The 15,292-nt window shown below is 37.5% G+C and overlaps 1 protein-coding gene across 1 annotated transcript; it reads right to left on the bottom strand.

Annotated features, from left to right (window-relative positions):
• Positions 1-379: 379 nt before the first annotated feature.
• On the bottom strand, positions 380-13,794 carry LOC139422425 (RPA1 related single stranded DNA binding protein). The gene is given in 22 exon segments (XM_071173608.1): positions 380-422; positions 1,050-1,166; positions 1,168-1,201; positions 2,085-2,266; positions 2,589-2,773; positions 7,152-7,159; positions 7,733-7,803; positions 7,805-7,829; positions 8,036-8,172; positions 8,271-8,318; positions 8,469-8,626; positions 10,136-10,278; positions 10,412-10,509; positions 10,511-10,531; positions 10,533-10,575; positions 10,725-10,821; positions 10,956-11,032; positions 11,035-11,070; positions 11,156-11,247; positions 11,398-11,448; positions 11,450-11,504; positions 13,791-13,794. Coding segments are annotated over 22 exon segments (1,725 nt in total).
• Between the last annotated feature and the right edge of the window lie 1,498 nt (positions 13,795-15,292).

The following is a 15,292-nucleotide window of genomic DNA, read 5'->3' as shown; positions in this document are numbered from 1 at the left end:
ATTTTGAATTACCTACCGGGGTCTGACAACTTGGATGGAAAATTACTGAGGATAATAGGGGAAAATATTGCCACTCCTCTTTGCCATATCTTCAATCTAAGCCTATTAGAAAATGTGTGCCCTCTGGCCTGGAGGGAAGCAAAAGTAATACCGCTACCCAATAATAGTAAAGCCCCCTTTACTGGGTCAAATAGCCTTTGGAAAAAATGGTGTTTGACCAGACACAATGCTATTTCACTGTAAACAAATTGAAGAGACTTTCAGCACGCTTATAAGGAAGGACATTCAACAAGCACGGCACTTACACAAAGTGAGAGAAATAGATAAAAAGATTGTGGGAGCTGTTTTGACATTATCTGCTGATGGAAAAACGTATGTGTTATGGCTTTACACCCCCTGCTATATTGTAGATAAAAAGATACCTGTCAAACAGAACACAGAGGGTGTTCTTTAATGGAAGCCTCCAACATAATCCAGGTACAATCAGGAATTCCCCTGAGCAGCTGTCTAAGCCCCTTGCTTTTTCAATCTTTACTAATGACATGCCACTGGCCTTGAGTAAAGCCAGTGTGGCTATGAATGTGGATGACTCAACACTATACACATCAGGTACTACAGTGAGTGAAATCACTGCAACACTTATCAAAGAGCTGCAGTTAGTTTCAGAACGGGTGGCAATGAATAAATTAGTCCCAAATATATATATTTTTAAACTAAGAGCATTGTATTTGGGAACACACTAAATGTATTGGATAAATGAAATGTCATGTAATATTTTTAACTGTAAGTAAATGTCTTAATGTTGCTGGACTCCAGGAAGAGTAGCTGCTTCATTGGCAGCAGCTAATAGGGATCCTTAATACAAATAAATACAAAACATTTTGGGACTATATCAACAATGGACTAATGAAACAAAAACCAAAAGTTGTCCTTTTTCTCCAGATACAGATGAAAATTGCCACAAACAATATCTACAAAAATATTTCCAGAATTTAACAATAAAATGTGACTGCCTAATCATGTTAACAAAGAACAAATTAATTTCAGACATATTGTGGTCCAATATATTATCCAAAGCCATGTCTGTCATTCTATTCACCTTGGTGATGAGAACCTCTTCTTTCTCTCCTCCCAGATGACAGAGGTCAGGGATATACACAAAATGTGTCTTTCAGCTCCACAGCAGTTGACAAAATTGATTCTGAATGAACAAAAAAGAAAAACCAGCATACACAAAGTAACTGTCCAGTTAAAATCTCACTTTTAAAAGTTGATAAACTGTTAACTCCATACCCAAATAATGTTGTTGACGCATTCTATACTCATATGTGGCCAAAGCATAAATTGGAGAAAAAAACATCTGAAAAACCCCACCTCAACCTTGTATCTCAAACAGACCGCTTCAAAAATGCTTGCCATTTCCTCAGAGGATGATGTCATCCTCCTATGGAGGATGAGCTGACCAATCAGAGGAATACTCGCATTAATATTTTTAATGACCACTATACACCCACACCATTCTGTTGTTGGGGTACGCCAACACCACTCTAATACAGAAAATCTGCTTTTTAACATCCTTTATTACACTTTTTTTGGAAGAAAACTATTCTACTCTTATTGTAATTAATTATAGGTCATATTTCATAGAAATCTGGAAACACTGGACAGTTACTTTAAGTTGTAGAAACATTATGCATATAGCCCTCCTGATTACAGTGTCTACATTTTACATAATTAATGAACCAATGCTTAATATTATGTGTAGACAGAATGTACCATGAAAATCATGTTTGATTTGAACCTGCACTGTACCATGTAATCAATACTCAGTCTAACCTCAGGAATGGACAGCATGTTTGCCATAACTGCTCTCTTAAGTGGACTCTTGAGTTTTAAAGTTGAAAGCCCCACTTGAAGGTCAACATTAGGAAATTTGATATTGTAAATATGCTTGTGAGCAGGTCATGAACCACGAATAGTTGTCGGCTTGAAAATCCGCCTCAGCTAAAAGCAGTGCCCCATATCTGGCTCCAAGGGGTGTGTCTTTATCCTCCCCTCCTGTCCCCCTCTACCAGGTGTGTTACCGGGTTCGGGGAGAGCAGCTTCACTCAGGCTCAGGGGGTCTGCGAGAGGGCAGAGTAAGCCTGCAGACAGACAAGACAGAAGTGTGTTGTCATGGGGGTCTTGAGGCAGACCTAAGGACCTGCGGTCCCCAGATGGCATCACAGGAACAAAAGCAGCATTGATGGCCATCCACTGGTTTATAGAGAGAGAGAGAGAGAGAGACATGGTAGTGTGTCCAACTCCTGTACTCACAACAATACAGTGAGTATAACATACACAATTATACATTCATGCATGTCCTACTTTAACAAAGGGAGATGTATAATGAATCAAATCAAACTAGTTTAAGTGCATTTAAAATAGAGTAAAACACATTTTAGAGTAAAACAATGAAAGAAGTAAAAGCAAACAAGCAATAAAATATTAATAAAACAAAAACACGAAGGATGTATGAAACAAAATCCCTGATTAACTCAAGTAAATGAAAGAAATGCAAATAAATGATGAACATGAGCTCTACATTACCAAATATTGTGGTTTTATAGTATCCTTTGCAGGCTACTGGTGAGAAGGTGTCTGTGGTTTGCTCTAGTATTCACCTGGCAGCATGGAGGTTACTCTGCTGCACCAGAAGGGTCTTGTCAACAAATCTGAATTTCTGAGAAAGGCAATCTGGGTAAACACAACTAGAATGTAAATGGGTCAATGGCTTGACGTGCATATTTTGGTGTCTGAATGAAATATTTTACAAAAATCAACAACCAATATATATACACATTTGATGTTATGAAACTACGTTCTTTCTCTTTTACTTTGTCCTAAAAGAGTTAATGGTTAGATGTGAAAAGATTGTCATTTTTTCATTCTGTGCACCTGTCCCCAAAAAATTATACAATCTATAAGTGTTAATAAAACATCCTAAATCATAACAAAACTGTCAAAAGATTATTCTGGCATGATTTTATAATGGTCTACTGCACTACATTTTAATATGGGTAAGACAGTTTAGGCAGAAAGGTTTTAAATACTTTAAATACTTTTGTCTGGAAAATTAGCCTTCATGATTATCATTCGTTGCAACTGACATAAAGTCACCATTTTGGATCAAATCACATGATGATATACTAGTGACAATATGTGACATCATTAAGATGCCTGTGAGGCACAATGTAATAAATTCACATTTCCACTCCCTGTCAGGTTTTACCCCTCCCAGAAAACGCTAAAAAACAATAAAAATGTTCAATTATCTGAAAAGCTTGTATATTATTTTGATACTCAAGATACATTCTTAAGGTAAAAGTCAAGTTCTCACATGGGGACACAAGCAGTTGCCTGTAAAACATGTTTACGTGAGAAAAATCATATGGTACAGCCAAAATTATCATTCAGTCACCAGAATTTCCAGTTGCACCATATGACTAAACAGTTATACTGAATGATATCAAACTCTTTGTCTTAAGTTATCTATTCATCTATTTAAAAAAAAATAATTGTACACAGAAATACATAATATTATTTACTTTTAAGTAAAAACAATTTTTTGAAGGATAAGGGTGTTTTATGTCTGTGTTGTACAGTTTTATAGTAGTGCACATCAAGAAGCTAATACTGAAAATATGTGTAAGTAAAAAACTACTATCCTATTAATCTAGATATACATCTTATGTGTTTGCAAAGTGTTGCTACAATTAAGTTTCATTTGCTGAGACGGAGGAGACATCAGAGACATCAAATAGGCCTATCTATCTCCTGGCAACAGTAGAAGAGGGCGACAACTGTTGAGGAGAATGTATACACACATTTTGAGAAAGTGTCTCAACCTGGATCCCTTAAGGACCTGAAAGAGGTCTTCAACCAAAATCTAGATGTTCCAGCAAAGCACCAGTTCAACTGGATCCACCAAGTAGAGAACTGTAGATTTCTGAAGGAAAGTCTCACAGAGGAAGAGGTGGTCGTTCACATAGATTTCTCTGAGAACTTTGCATGTAAATTGGCCACAGAAATCCAGGTGTTCCACTTTGGGGGAAGTAAACAGCAGGCTACGATCCATACAAGTGATGTGTACACATCAGAGGGAAGCCAGTCCTATGCCACCATATCTGACTCCCTTAGACATTATGAGAGAGCAGTATGGGCTCACCTGGAGCCTATCCTAAGAGATGTAAAAAAAACAAGAATCCACAAATCGTGACACATGATGAGTGATGGTCCGGTTACCGAATACAGAAACGAGAAGAATATGTACCTACTCAGCACTCATATATCTACGGATTCAAACAAATCACCTGGAACTTTTCTAAAAAGACCCATGGGAAGGGGTCACCAGATGGCATGGGCAGGGCTGTGAAACGTTGTGCGGACAAACACGTTCAACGGGGGGAGGATGTGCAGACTCCCAAGGAGCTATTCAAACTACTTGAGAAGAGTGGATCGAGCATAACAATTATTTTGGATTGCAGATGTAACTAAATATGACAAAGCCATGCCCAACAACCTCGCTGGAGTCAAAGGAACCATGAAATTGCACCAGGTCACCTCCACAAAGGCACGGAAAGTAAAACACTGAAGTATCTTTCTTCTGTAGCATACCAAGCATCAGCAACATCTGTTTCAGTCCTGTGGAAGTGAACTTCAATGAAGATCACGATCAGGAGGACACCATCACTGAGGTACAGCAAGATGAAGCTGTGGCCAAGTCAACACTAACTACAAGTCTAAGCAGATTTGTCATTGTCAGCTACGAACACCGCCCCTTTGCAGTGGCACGTATTCATGGACGCAAAGGGAAGCCAGGCTTCCTCAAATATTTGACAAAAAAAATAAAAAATTACAATATATATATACAATTTATATTTCATCTCTGTGTTTTCATAATTTTCCATCAATTTGCAAGTGGCTGAATCTCACTGGAGAAATCATCAGTGTTGGCATTTGGATGGCATTTGCGGTCAACTTGTCTACAAGTAGGGCAGTTTTTTTTTTATATACACAGTACCAGTCAAAGGTTTGGACACACCTACTCATTCATGGGTTTTCTTTATTTTTATTATGTTCTACATTGTAGAATGAAGACATTAAAACTATGAAATAACACATATGGAATCATGTAGTAACCAAAAAAGTGTTACAAATACTCTGTGTCTCAAAGACACAGCGGTGGGAACCAAAAATATTAAATTTGTACTCATCAGACCGAAGGACAGATTTCCACCGGTCTAATGTCTATTGCTCACGTTTCTTGACCGAATCAAGTTTCTTCTTATTATTGTTGTCCTTTAGTTGTGTTTTCTTTGCAGGAATTCAACCATGAAGGCCCGATTCAGTCTCCTCTGAACAGTTGATGCTGAGATGTGTCTGTTACTTGAACTCTGTGAAACATTTATTTGGGCTGCAATTTCTGAGGCTGGTAACACTAATGAACTTATCCTCTGCAGCAGAGGTAACTCTGGGTCTGCTTCTTTTTCTGTGGTGGTCCTCATGAGAGCCAGTTTCATCATAGCGCTTGATGGTTTTTGCGACTGCATTTGAAATAAATTTCAAAGTTCTTGACATTTTCCGCATTGACTGACCGTCTTAAAGTAATGGTGGACTGTCATTTCTCTTTACTTACTTGAGCTGTTCTTGCCATAATATTGACTTGGTATTTTCCCAAATAGAGCTATCTTCTGTATACCACCCTAACTTGTCACAACACAACTGATTGGCTCAAACGCATTAAGGAAAGAAATTCCACAAATTAACTTGTAACAAGGCACACCTGTTAACTGTTCATCCAGGTGACTACCTCATGAAGCTGGTTGAGAGAAAATAGTCAAAATAAAGAAAACCCTGGAATGAGTAAGTGTGTCCAAACTTTTGACTGATGCTGTATATGTTTTACTTGCGCACACACACACACAAATTAGTTCCATGGACAGCAACATGATATTTGTCATCTTTAAGTTTGATTTCAGTGTATTAAACTAAGCTTGTTGATTTGATGATGTTTAAATGTTTACGTTGAAATGGTGCTGGAATTGCAGTGCTCTTGTTTTGTGCTGACTTACAGTAACTCTATGGTGATAAATCAGTAGTTGTTTAGTAAACTGTCAAACTTAAACTTTCTTGACCATGCTACAGATGATAATTGCTACTGCCGGGGCGGCAGGTAGCCTAGTGGTTAGAGCGTTGGGCCAGTAAACGCAAAGGTTGCTGGCTCGAATCCCTGAGCCGACAAGGTAAACATCTGTCGTCCTGCCCCTGAACAAGGCATTTAACCCACTGCTCCTGGGTAGGCTGTCATTGCAAATAAGAATTTCTTCTTAACTGACTTACCTGATTAAATAAAATAATAAAAATAACTGTTTGTATGCTATATTTGCTTTGTGGACTTCACCACACAGATGTTGCTCTCCAGTTTTGTAATGAAACAAACGTATGTGTAGTTGAATTTATTCCGTGACTGTTGTCACGGCCTTATTGTATGGTGGTGAATTAACTAATGGGTTTGAGCAAACAACCTAATTATCACAACATAGGTTATAATATGACGTTATTACTGGCTTGGCTTTCTCAGTGATTTTACTCACGCACCGCTACCGCCCCTTTGTAGGCCGGGTACTGAAGGTGATTGGGGAGGAGGTGCTGATCACTTCTATGCAGCAGTATGGAGTGAGGAATGTTTTTGTCTGGTCATCTGTGCCAGACATTACCTTGTACTATGAAGGAGATGTGAAGGCATCTCGGCTGTCCGACACAGACTGGGCTGCTTTCTTGTCACATTAGTGACATCATCAAACCTACTGAGGAATGCAAGTTTGATAATTGTCAACTTGAGTTTCTGCAAAGAAATAAGTTGTATTTAAATGGTTGAACCTCATGAATTGTTTTCACATTTATCATTTTTTTAATTGTCAATTTTAATATTGCAGTGTTCTGCACAAACTTAAACACATCGGTGGATGTTTTAATGTTACATTAATGTTTTTACACGACATTGCACAGAGCAATTTCATTCGTTTTGAATCAAATGAGCAATTGATGTAATGTAGAAGAACACTTTCTTATACGTTTTGTATTTTAATGTTTGAATGTCATTACTGTACTTCAAGAACTTGACTATGTATGTATTACATTGATTCTTAACTGTTTTAACATTGTTTGAACAATGTATCATAATGCAGAATTTTTATCATTTTTAGAAGTTCATTGCCATGTTCATGATGAAATGTTTCTGCGTGATAAATATTTGAGTCACATTTTTTGTAATTTATTACGCATTAAAGGCATCATTGTTGTTGAATAAGAAACCATACTGTTTATGTATGTGTGTGTTTCTGTAAGAGGGAAAGAGATCTGCCTAAAAAATGACACTGTAAAATAATAGTCATTCGGTGCAACCAGCAATGATCATTAGGTACTTAATGGTTAAAAACAATAACATTATTATATTGTCTAATAAAATGCAGAGAAGCTCAGTCTAAGAGAAAAATTAATTTTTTTGTCAAATTGTATATGGTTTTAATATCTCTAACAGAAGTTTCAGTTGACAGTCATTCAAAATGTGGGATCTTTTTTTAGGAGGTACATTTAAGCTGCATAAAAAGCGACAAATCCTGAATGTGCATACACATTGTAGGTAACACTCAAGGGAGCATAAAAAGTATTTCGAAATTAATATTTTTACCTTCTCGTCTCTGCTTCAGCCACGAGCAGCTTTCCCACGATGATCCATCACAGTCCGTAACCACTTTCTCTTGGAGCGCCGTCACTCTGTGGAATATCTTAGAAACAAAATATAGTAGGCATATCAGTGTCACTAGCCTTGTTGTAACACCCCTCATTAATGGCAAGCAGTTTCCATGGTTCCAGACAGACAGCATAGTTAATTTCTCAGGCTAGCCATGCTTAGTTCATAAAGAGAGGAATAGAAGCTAGGCCACAGATAAATGTTGAGATAGTATGTTCATGTGGCACAGCACTCTTATACCTGATGGACTTTGTTGTCCACTGGCTCTGGTTTGGTCTGGGTTTCTATCTAGTGGACCAACTTCTTCCTCTGATTCAGAATCACTCTTCTCTTCCTGCCCCACTAGCTCATATTCTGTAAAGCCACGGCCAGCTTCTCTGTGAACAGACCAAGCTCTCATAACCTGAGCTATTGGGTGGGTCCCTGATGGGCATAGAGAACTGATTATGGCAGAGGATAGAAGTTGATTCAGTACATTTTCTCTTGCATCCTGGCCCGAGTGATGTAGCATTGCTTTATCAATCTAAAAGACTAAATACAATTATTCTAAAACACGCAAGTGACGTCATCATGACAATGTAAAATATACAAATACAATTTCAAATGCCGTAGTAAAGGGGAGTTACAAGTACAATTTTAAATGTTTAGTAATGTTGACAGTCATATAGCCCACCTGTGTTTTGAAACTTGGGTTGTTTTTCCCCCCCGTCTGCTGAGTGAGCTCTGCACACCAGAGGGCGCTGTTTCCCTGTTTTTCTGTGTTTCAGTTACGTCTACAGTTTTCTGATCACCGTGTGGGTTAGGTACAGCCACAACAGTCTCACCCACAGACTGAATCGTATTCTAAACTTGACTTACCAACACCAAATCATTCCTGTACAGGTAACTGTTTTTTTTTTTTTTTGTCTTTCAATGTATCCTGTACTGTTCTTGTAAAAAAAACAATGCATTGACTTTAGATAAAGAGAATTAGTGTGTTAAAATAACATGAAATGTGTTATATACACTGAGTATAGCAAACATTAGGAACACCTTCCTAATATTGAGTTGCGCACCTCTACAAGGCGTCAAAATCATTCCACAGGGATGCTGGCCCATGTTGACTCCAATGATTCCCACGGTTGTGTTAAGTTGGCTTGAAGTCCATTGGGTAGTGGATCATTCTTGATAAACATGGGAAATTGTTGAGCGTGAAAAACCCAGCAGTGTTGCAGTTCTTGACACAAACCAGTGTGCATGGCACCTACTACCATACCCTGTTCAAAGGCACTTAAATATTTTGTCTTGCCCATTCACCCCCCTGAATGGCACATATCCACAGCACACCACCTTGCAGCACACCACCCTGCAGCACACCACCCTGCAGCACACTGCTGGCTTGCCAGATGCTGTTGGAAGTGGTGTTAGAGGGCCAGTAGGAGGCACCCTTTCCTTTGGTAAAAAAAAACACAAAAAATATCCCAATTCCCCAGAGCAGTGATTAGGGACATTGCCCTGAGTAGGATGCCGTCTTTCGGGTGGGACGTTAAATGGGTGTCCTGACTCTCTGTGGTCACTAAAGATCCCATGGCACTTATTGTAAGAGTAGGGCGTTAACCCTGCTGTCCTGGCTAAATTCCCAATCTGGCCTTCATACCATCATGGCCACCAAATCATCCCCAGCTTCCAATTGGCTAATTTATCTCCCCTGTAACTATTCTCCAGGTCGTTGCTGTAAATGAGAATGTGTTCTCAGTCAACTTACCTGGTAAAATAAGGGTTAAATTAAAATGTCTAAGCTTAAAAATATTTTTTTTTTTACCTCCGCTTCATATACATTGATTGAAGTGGATTTAACAAGTGACATCAATAAGGGATCATTGCATTCACCTGGTCAGTCTGTCATGGACAGAGCATGTGTTCTTGGTTTTTTGTGTACTCAGTGTATCTAGAGTTAGAAAAATGTATTGACGTGTCACTCCACCATGATACTATAATACAGTTGTTTTTTTTAAAAACCACATTGTGGACCACTCAAACTGAGTTTTGAAACACTAAAAACAATCATAGGCAAACATGGTACAGGCGTAATATCTAATGCCTTACATAATCTATACACATTTATGCATAAAGTACAGCGGCTAAAAGGACAATTAGGCTCTTATAAAAATAAAGTATCCGTTGGAGGATAAGGTGGCAGGCTTTGGCACAGGTATTTACCTTATTGTTACCTGATAAAATGTCACATAATTGGTTATTTCATCAAGACTGTTAAAATTTAGATTTTGTTCAGATAGCTGACCAAAAGATCCTCCTTAAGTTCATTGTATAACCCACAGTAAAGCAATCAATAAAGCCTACCTGGTCTGACAGTGCCTCCTCTGGCCATGCCACATACTGCACAGCAATGATCTGACCTTGGATTGCCAGCTGCTTGTGCTAAAGATAATGCAGACCCTCCATCTCCCTCTTTAGGTCATTTGCAGCAACCAGAAGAACTTGAGCTGGTGGATGGGAAATAAATATGAAAATGATTAAATGGTGATGTCTGCTGTGGTTAAAAAACAACAAACATACAAAAAACAGTTTTGCATATTACAGACATCTTTCCTTCATGAAAAGGTTCATCTCACTCACCTGAGCCATCTGCCACTGACTGTGTGAATATCTGAGGGGTGTGAGGGAAGCAATAATGGCCACCAACAACAGTCTTCTTCAGCATAATGCTGTCCTTCAGTCTTGGTCCACTGGTCGAAGCTTCACCCTGGGGTCTGACAGGTATGGCTGGCCCTTGTGATACCCTGAGGGAAAACTACATCAATCAAGTGAATCAATACATACTAGATTATATTAACATAATGTTGCATTGTGTCCTTATATTATTTTTTAAATAAAACAGTTGTACTGTTTATCTTTTCTTTGTTTCTTTGCAAATGACAGCTGCACTTACCGGTATTAAATATATGTGTCTTGCAGCTGCTGGTGAGGTAAGGCAGTGAGTCTTGCTCTTAACACTTTCTCATCTGAGTGCACACCAGGTATGTTACAATGGGATATGGGGAGGGTACAGAGCAGGGAGAAAATTAGTACAATTAGGAGAGTTCTGTTGCCGTTTACCTATGGAATTGTTTGTATTATAGCTACTAACTGTTATAGCTATTACTATAGTAAAAATATTTGCTTGGTATATCCCATGGTATATTTCTGGTTGTGAAGAAGCAGAAAGCTCCAAAATAAAAGGACTATTGGATGTTCCACTGCATGGACCCAGCAGTAAGTCCAGTATTTTTCTGGGCCTGCAAAAGATGGAAAAAAATCATGAGTATTTGTGTTACATTTTCAGAATAAATGACTAGTCCAAATCTAACGAACACCTCTGACCTGCGGACCCCTTACTCTTGACTCTCTCCACCCGACCCACAAAAGTTACCAAGCCAATGACATCACATGCAGAATTGTTCTTCAATTCTTATCTAGAAGAAAAACATTTATAAGAAGCAAGGAATGAGTAGTTCATGCATATGATAAAGACTGCTTAGTAATGTTGTAAATGTTACCCAGGGAAAGGCCTTTGTTTTTACATACAATCTCATTTAAACTGCATAATGTGGTTGTGAACTTACCTGGTGGTGAACTGATAGGAAGCCTTAGGCAAGCCCCATTGAGACTGCACACTTGGCTGGAACCACAGTAAGGAGTGCAGTGTGATTCCAAGGATTCAGACAGATTTCTACAAGGCCATGCAATAACAGTATTACAGTTAACGAGGCAGCTCTAGCAGGCTGGAAATTTGACAAACTGACTCGTTGTAAAGGTGGCATAAGTCACTGAGTTCTTCAATAAGGCCATTCTACTGACAATGTTTGTCTATGTAGATTGCATGGCTGTGTGCTCAATCTTATACACCTGTCAGTAACGGTTGTGGCTGAAATAACCAAATCCTTTCATTTGAAGGTGTGTCCACATACTTTTGTATATATAGTGTATTTTAACAGGACTGGACTCCTTTCAGAGTTACATCAGAGAGAATAAACTTCAGTTACACATTAATGAAAACATGCAGAATAAAGTGCACCAAATGCATGTTTTTTTTATATTTATTTTTCAAGATACCACATTATCAAGATTAATTGATTTATAAATAATTCAATATCACATAATTAATATCCAAGCTGTTTCAGAATGTAAACTTTTTATTAATTTATTTTAAAACAATATTAACAATATGTTAAAGCTTATTTTTGATGGTATATACAGACAGAAAAAAAACAAGCCATACAATAGACTGTGAAACACCATAACACCAACTTGCTGAACTGAAGAAAATAATAACCTCACCTCCCCAAATAAGACACTTCAATAATCTGTTACAAAATACTTCTGTTTGTTTTACTTTAAAATCATGTAACATATATTCAATCTATTTGACATCTCATAAAATAAAGAACTATATAATCTCAACATGTTTTGTACATTCTATAATACAATATTCTCACTTAGTTTTCTGCAATGCAATGGCTAATATGTACCAGGTTCTGTTTTTGTTTGTCTTACTTTTTCCTGGCAAATGTTTTACAGTATGCATTGATTGACCCTCCACCCCATATACTGCAAGGATGCACAGTCCACTCTAAAGGTCACAAATGCAAAAGTCAAAGTAACATGATGCCTTTAAAAAAAGAATGACACTTGATGAAGAATTCATGAACATAAAAATATAGTCTGAAACGGTGAAACAAAAAAAGTGCATAATCTACTGCTGGGGGAGACAGATTAAACAGAATCATAGAAAGAGCCAGTACCATTTGATCTAGCGCAGCAATCACAATGAAGAAACACACATACCAATAAACATGAACATTTGTATAAACTGAAGCAATACACAGCAAACACACAATGGCTCTCAGCATGACCTTAAATGTAGGAAATCATCTGTGGCACTGGGTTAATGGAAATTAATAACTGCCTCTGGTTTGAAATGGGGGCAACTAATGCAAATTCTTTACATACGATGGTTAGCTAGAGAGTACACTGGACACTTGTGAGAACATGGTTTACTGTTATTCTATGAGCTTGATAATTAAACATGCACTACATGTTCCTTCAACCAGCATCAAAAGGCAGTTTACCTTATGATTGGACATTGAGCACACTGAACCAACAACAGTTTTTTTTAATGATAAGGTTGAGTGGAGGCCAACCTAGGGAGTCATTTAGCTGACAATCAACAAACAGTATTTTAAAATGATGCAGCATTAACAAGACAGTTGTCTAAACAAATCTGCATGTAGGTCTTGAAAAGAGTCAATGTTGTGTCTTTAGAGTAATAACAAACTGACACAGTAATGATGTTGAAACAATGTGTTGCTCATATCACTTAAAACAATGTTTACGTTGGGCTGACCCCAGCAAGAGGCCAACACAAGTTCTACTGAAAAATAGAATGGCTCCCTTTTCCCTCATGCCAGCATCATTCTCAGACCAGTTGTTGACCTGCGTCTTTAGTGTGGATTAGTCATTCTAACAAAGTCTTCAGCAGATACAAGCTGTACCTCAGTAAAGCTACTGCTTATATTTATGGTTGAAGGAATGTTAAAGATATTTTAATACAAAAATATTTCCATTTCATTCACATAGTACATTGGTTTATAGTATACAACTATATCTCTATTTTACATGAGTACATACCTGCCTAGAAACTTTTATTTTCAAAATTGACATCGCACATAGTAAAAGGGTAAACCAGCACATACTCGAAGCATTCTACAACTTTCTTTAAGCATCTCTTCAACCTAAATGAACAGCACCAGTCTTCATGGGAGTGACTGTGACAGATGAAGTGACAGTGACCCAATGTACACAGCAGATTGCTAGGATTGTCATAAACATTGTACAATTAAAGATTCTTATTACTCCACAATGCATTTCAACCTTCACTTCATGTCAAAGGGCACATTTAGTTTGATTAGAATACATTCCAATATGGTGTTACATTTTGTTATGGCTATTGACTTACTCATGGAGAGTAAAGGAATTTTGAGGCATACGTACAGTAGGTCTGTTTGTTTGACGGATGTTTCTCGGAAGGACTTTCCCATTCAAATATTACAATATCTAATGAACGTGGGGGAACTCAAATCAGATACCTAATGATGTAGTTACTGAGCTAATGTAACTTTAAAGAAAAATAATAAGAAATATGTAGTATTATTTGATTGTCATTTACATTAGCAGGTAATTTATCTCTGGTTAGTATTTTGTTATTACACAGTTTTCCTGAAATCACCAGAGTGTATGGACATAATAACTCATACATGGATAAATCCACTAATAGACTCCCTCCTACCCCCCCCCCCAAAAAAAATATATATATTAACCGACTAGCAAATATAAACCATGTTACCAGAAAATGATGACAAGTTGTTAATGTAATACTGAGAATAAATGTGTGATTATTAATAATTTGTGGTTATTTCCACAAATAACCTGAGAAGAAAGTTGCGTTAAGAAAGCATACATAATCAATGTATGACAATTACAATATATTAGTGACATCTTCTTAATCATTGCAGCATCTGTTACATTTGATACAAAACAATAAGAAAAATAGTCCTTGGTTAGTAGTTTATGGTTGTGAGCCATTTAAGGCATTAGGAACCTACCCACTGGGCACAAACTGGTTGAATCAAAGTTGTTTCAATGTAATTTGTCGACGTATTGTGATGTGGAAAAAAGTCATCAAACTGTTGTTCAGAGGCTGAAATTCCAACCACAGGATTATGTCAGCAATTTAAGCAATTTTCAACATAGAAACCTTGTATAAAATGTCAAACATGTACCCTTGACACAACATCAGATCTTCAACGTTATATCCACTATAAAAGTTTGTTTTAAAACATAGACTGGGCAGCAACTCCTACTGGAGAGTTGCTCCATCTACAGTACAGCTATTAATTTGGTCTCCCATGCAGGGTTTTAACCAAGCCCAGCTTTAATATTTGTCACTGACTACTACCAATGTGATATCGTGAGAATGATTATTGAGACCTCTTAATAACTCAATATATTCACTGTTGCTATTGAAGTCATTCCAATGGGTAGGTTTAACAGATCAAATTAAATGTAACCATACTTTATAAGTCATACAGTACAGTGGGGCAAAAAAGTATTTAGTCAGCCACCAATTGTGCGAGTTCTCCCACTTAAAAAGATGAGAGAGGCCTGTAATTTTAATCATAGGTACACTTCAACTATGACAGACAAAATGAGAGAAAAAAATCCAGAAAATCACATTGTAGGATTTTTAATGAATTTATTTGCAAATGATGGTGGAAAATAAGTATTTGGTCACCTACAAACAAGCAAGATTTCTGGCTCTCACAGACCTGTAACTTCTTCTTTAAGAGGCTCCTCTGTCCTCCACACATTACCTGTATTAATGGCACCTGTTTGAACTTGTGGGCTGTTTTTCTGCAAAGGGACCAGGACGACTGATCCGTGTAAAGGAAAGAATGAATG

This window comes from Oncorhynchus clarkii, chromosome 12 (assembly GCF_045791955.1).
Source record: "Oncorhynchus clarkii lewisi isolate Uvic-CL-2024 chromosome 12, UVic_Ocla_1.0, whole genome shotgun sequence".
In the NCBI taxonomy this organism is placed as follows: domain Eukaryota; kingdom Metazoa; phylum Chordata; class Actinopteri; order Salmoniformes; family Salmonidae; genus Oncorhynchus; species Oncorhynchus clarkii.
Note: the sequence above shows the minus strand (reverse complement) of the source record. Positions and strands in the feature narration are given on the sequence as shown.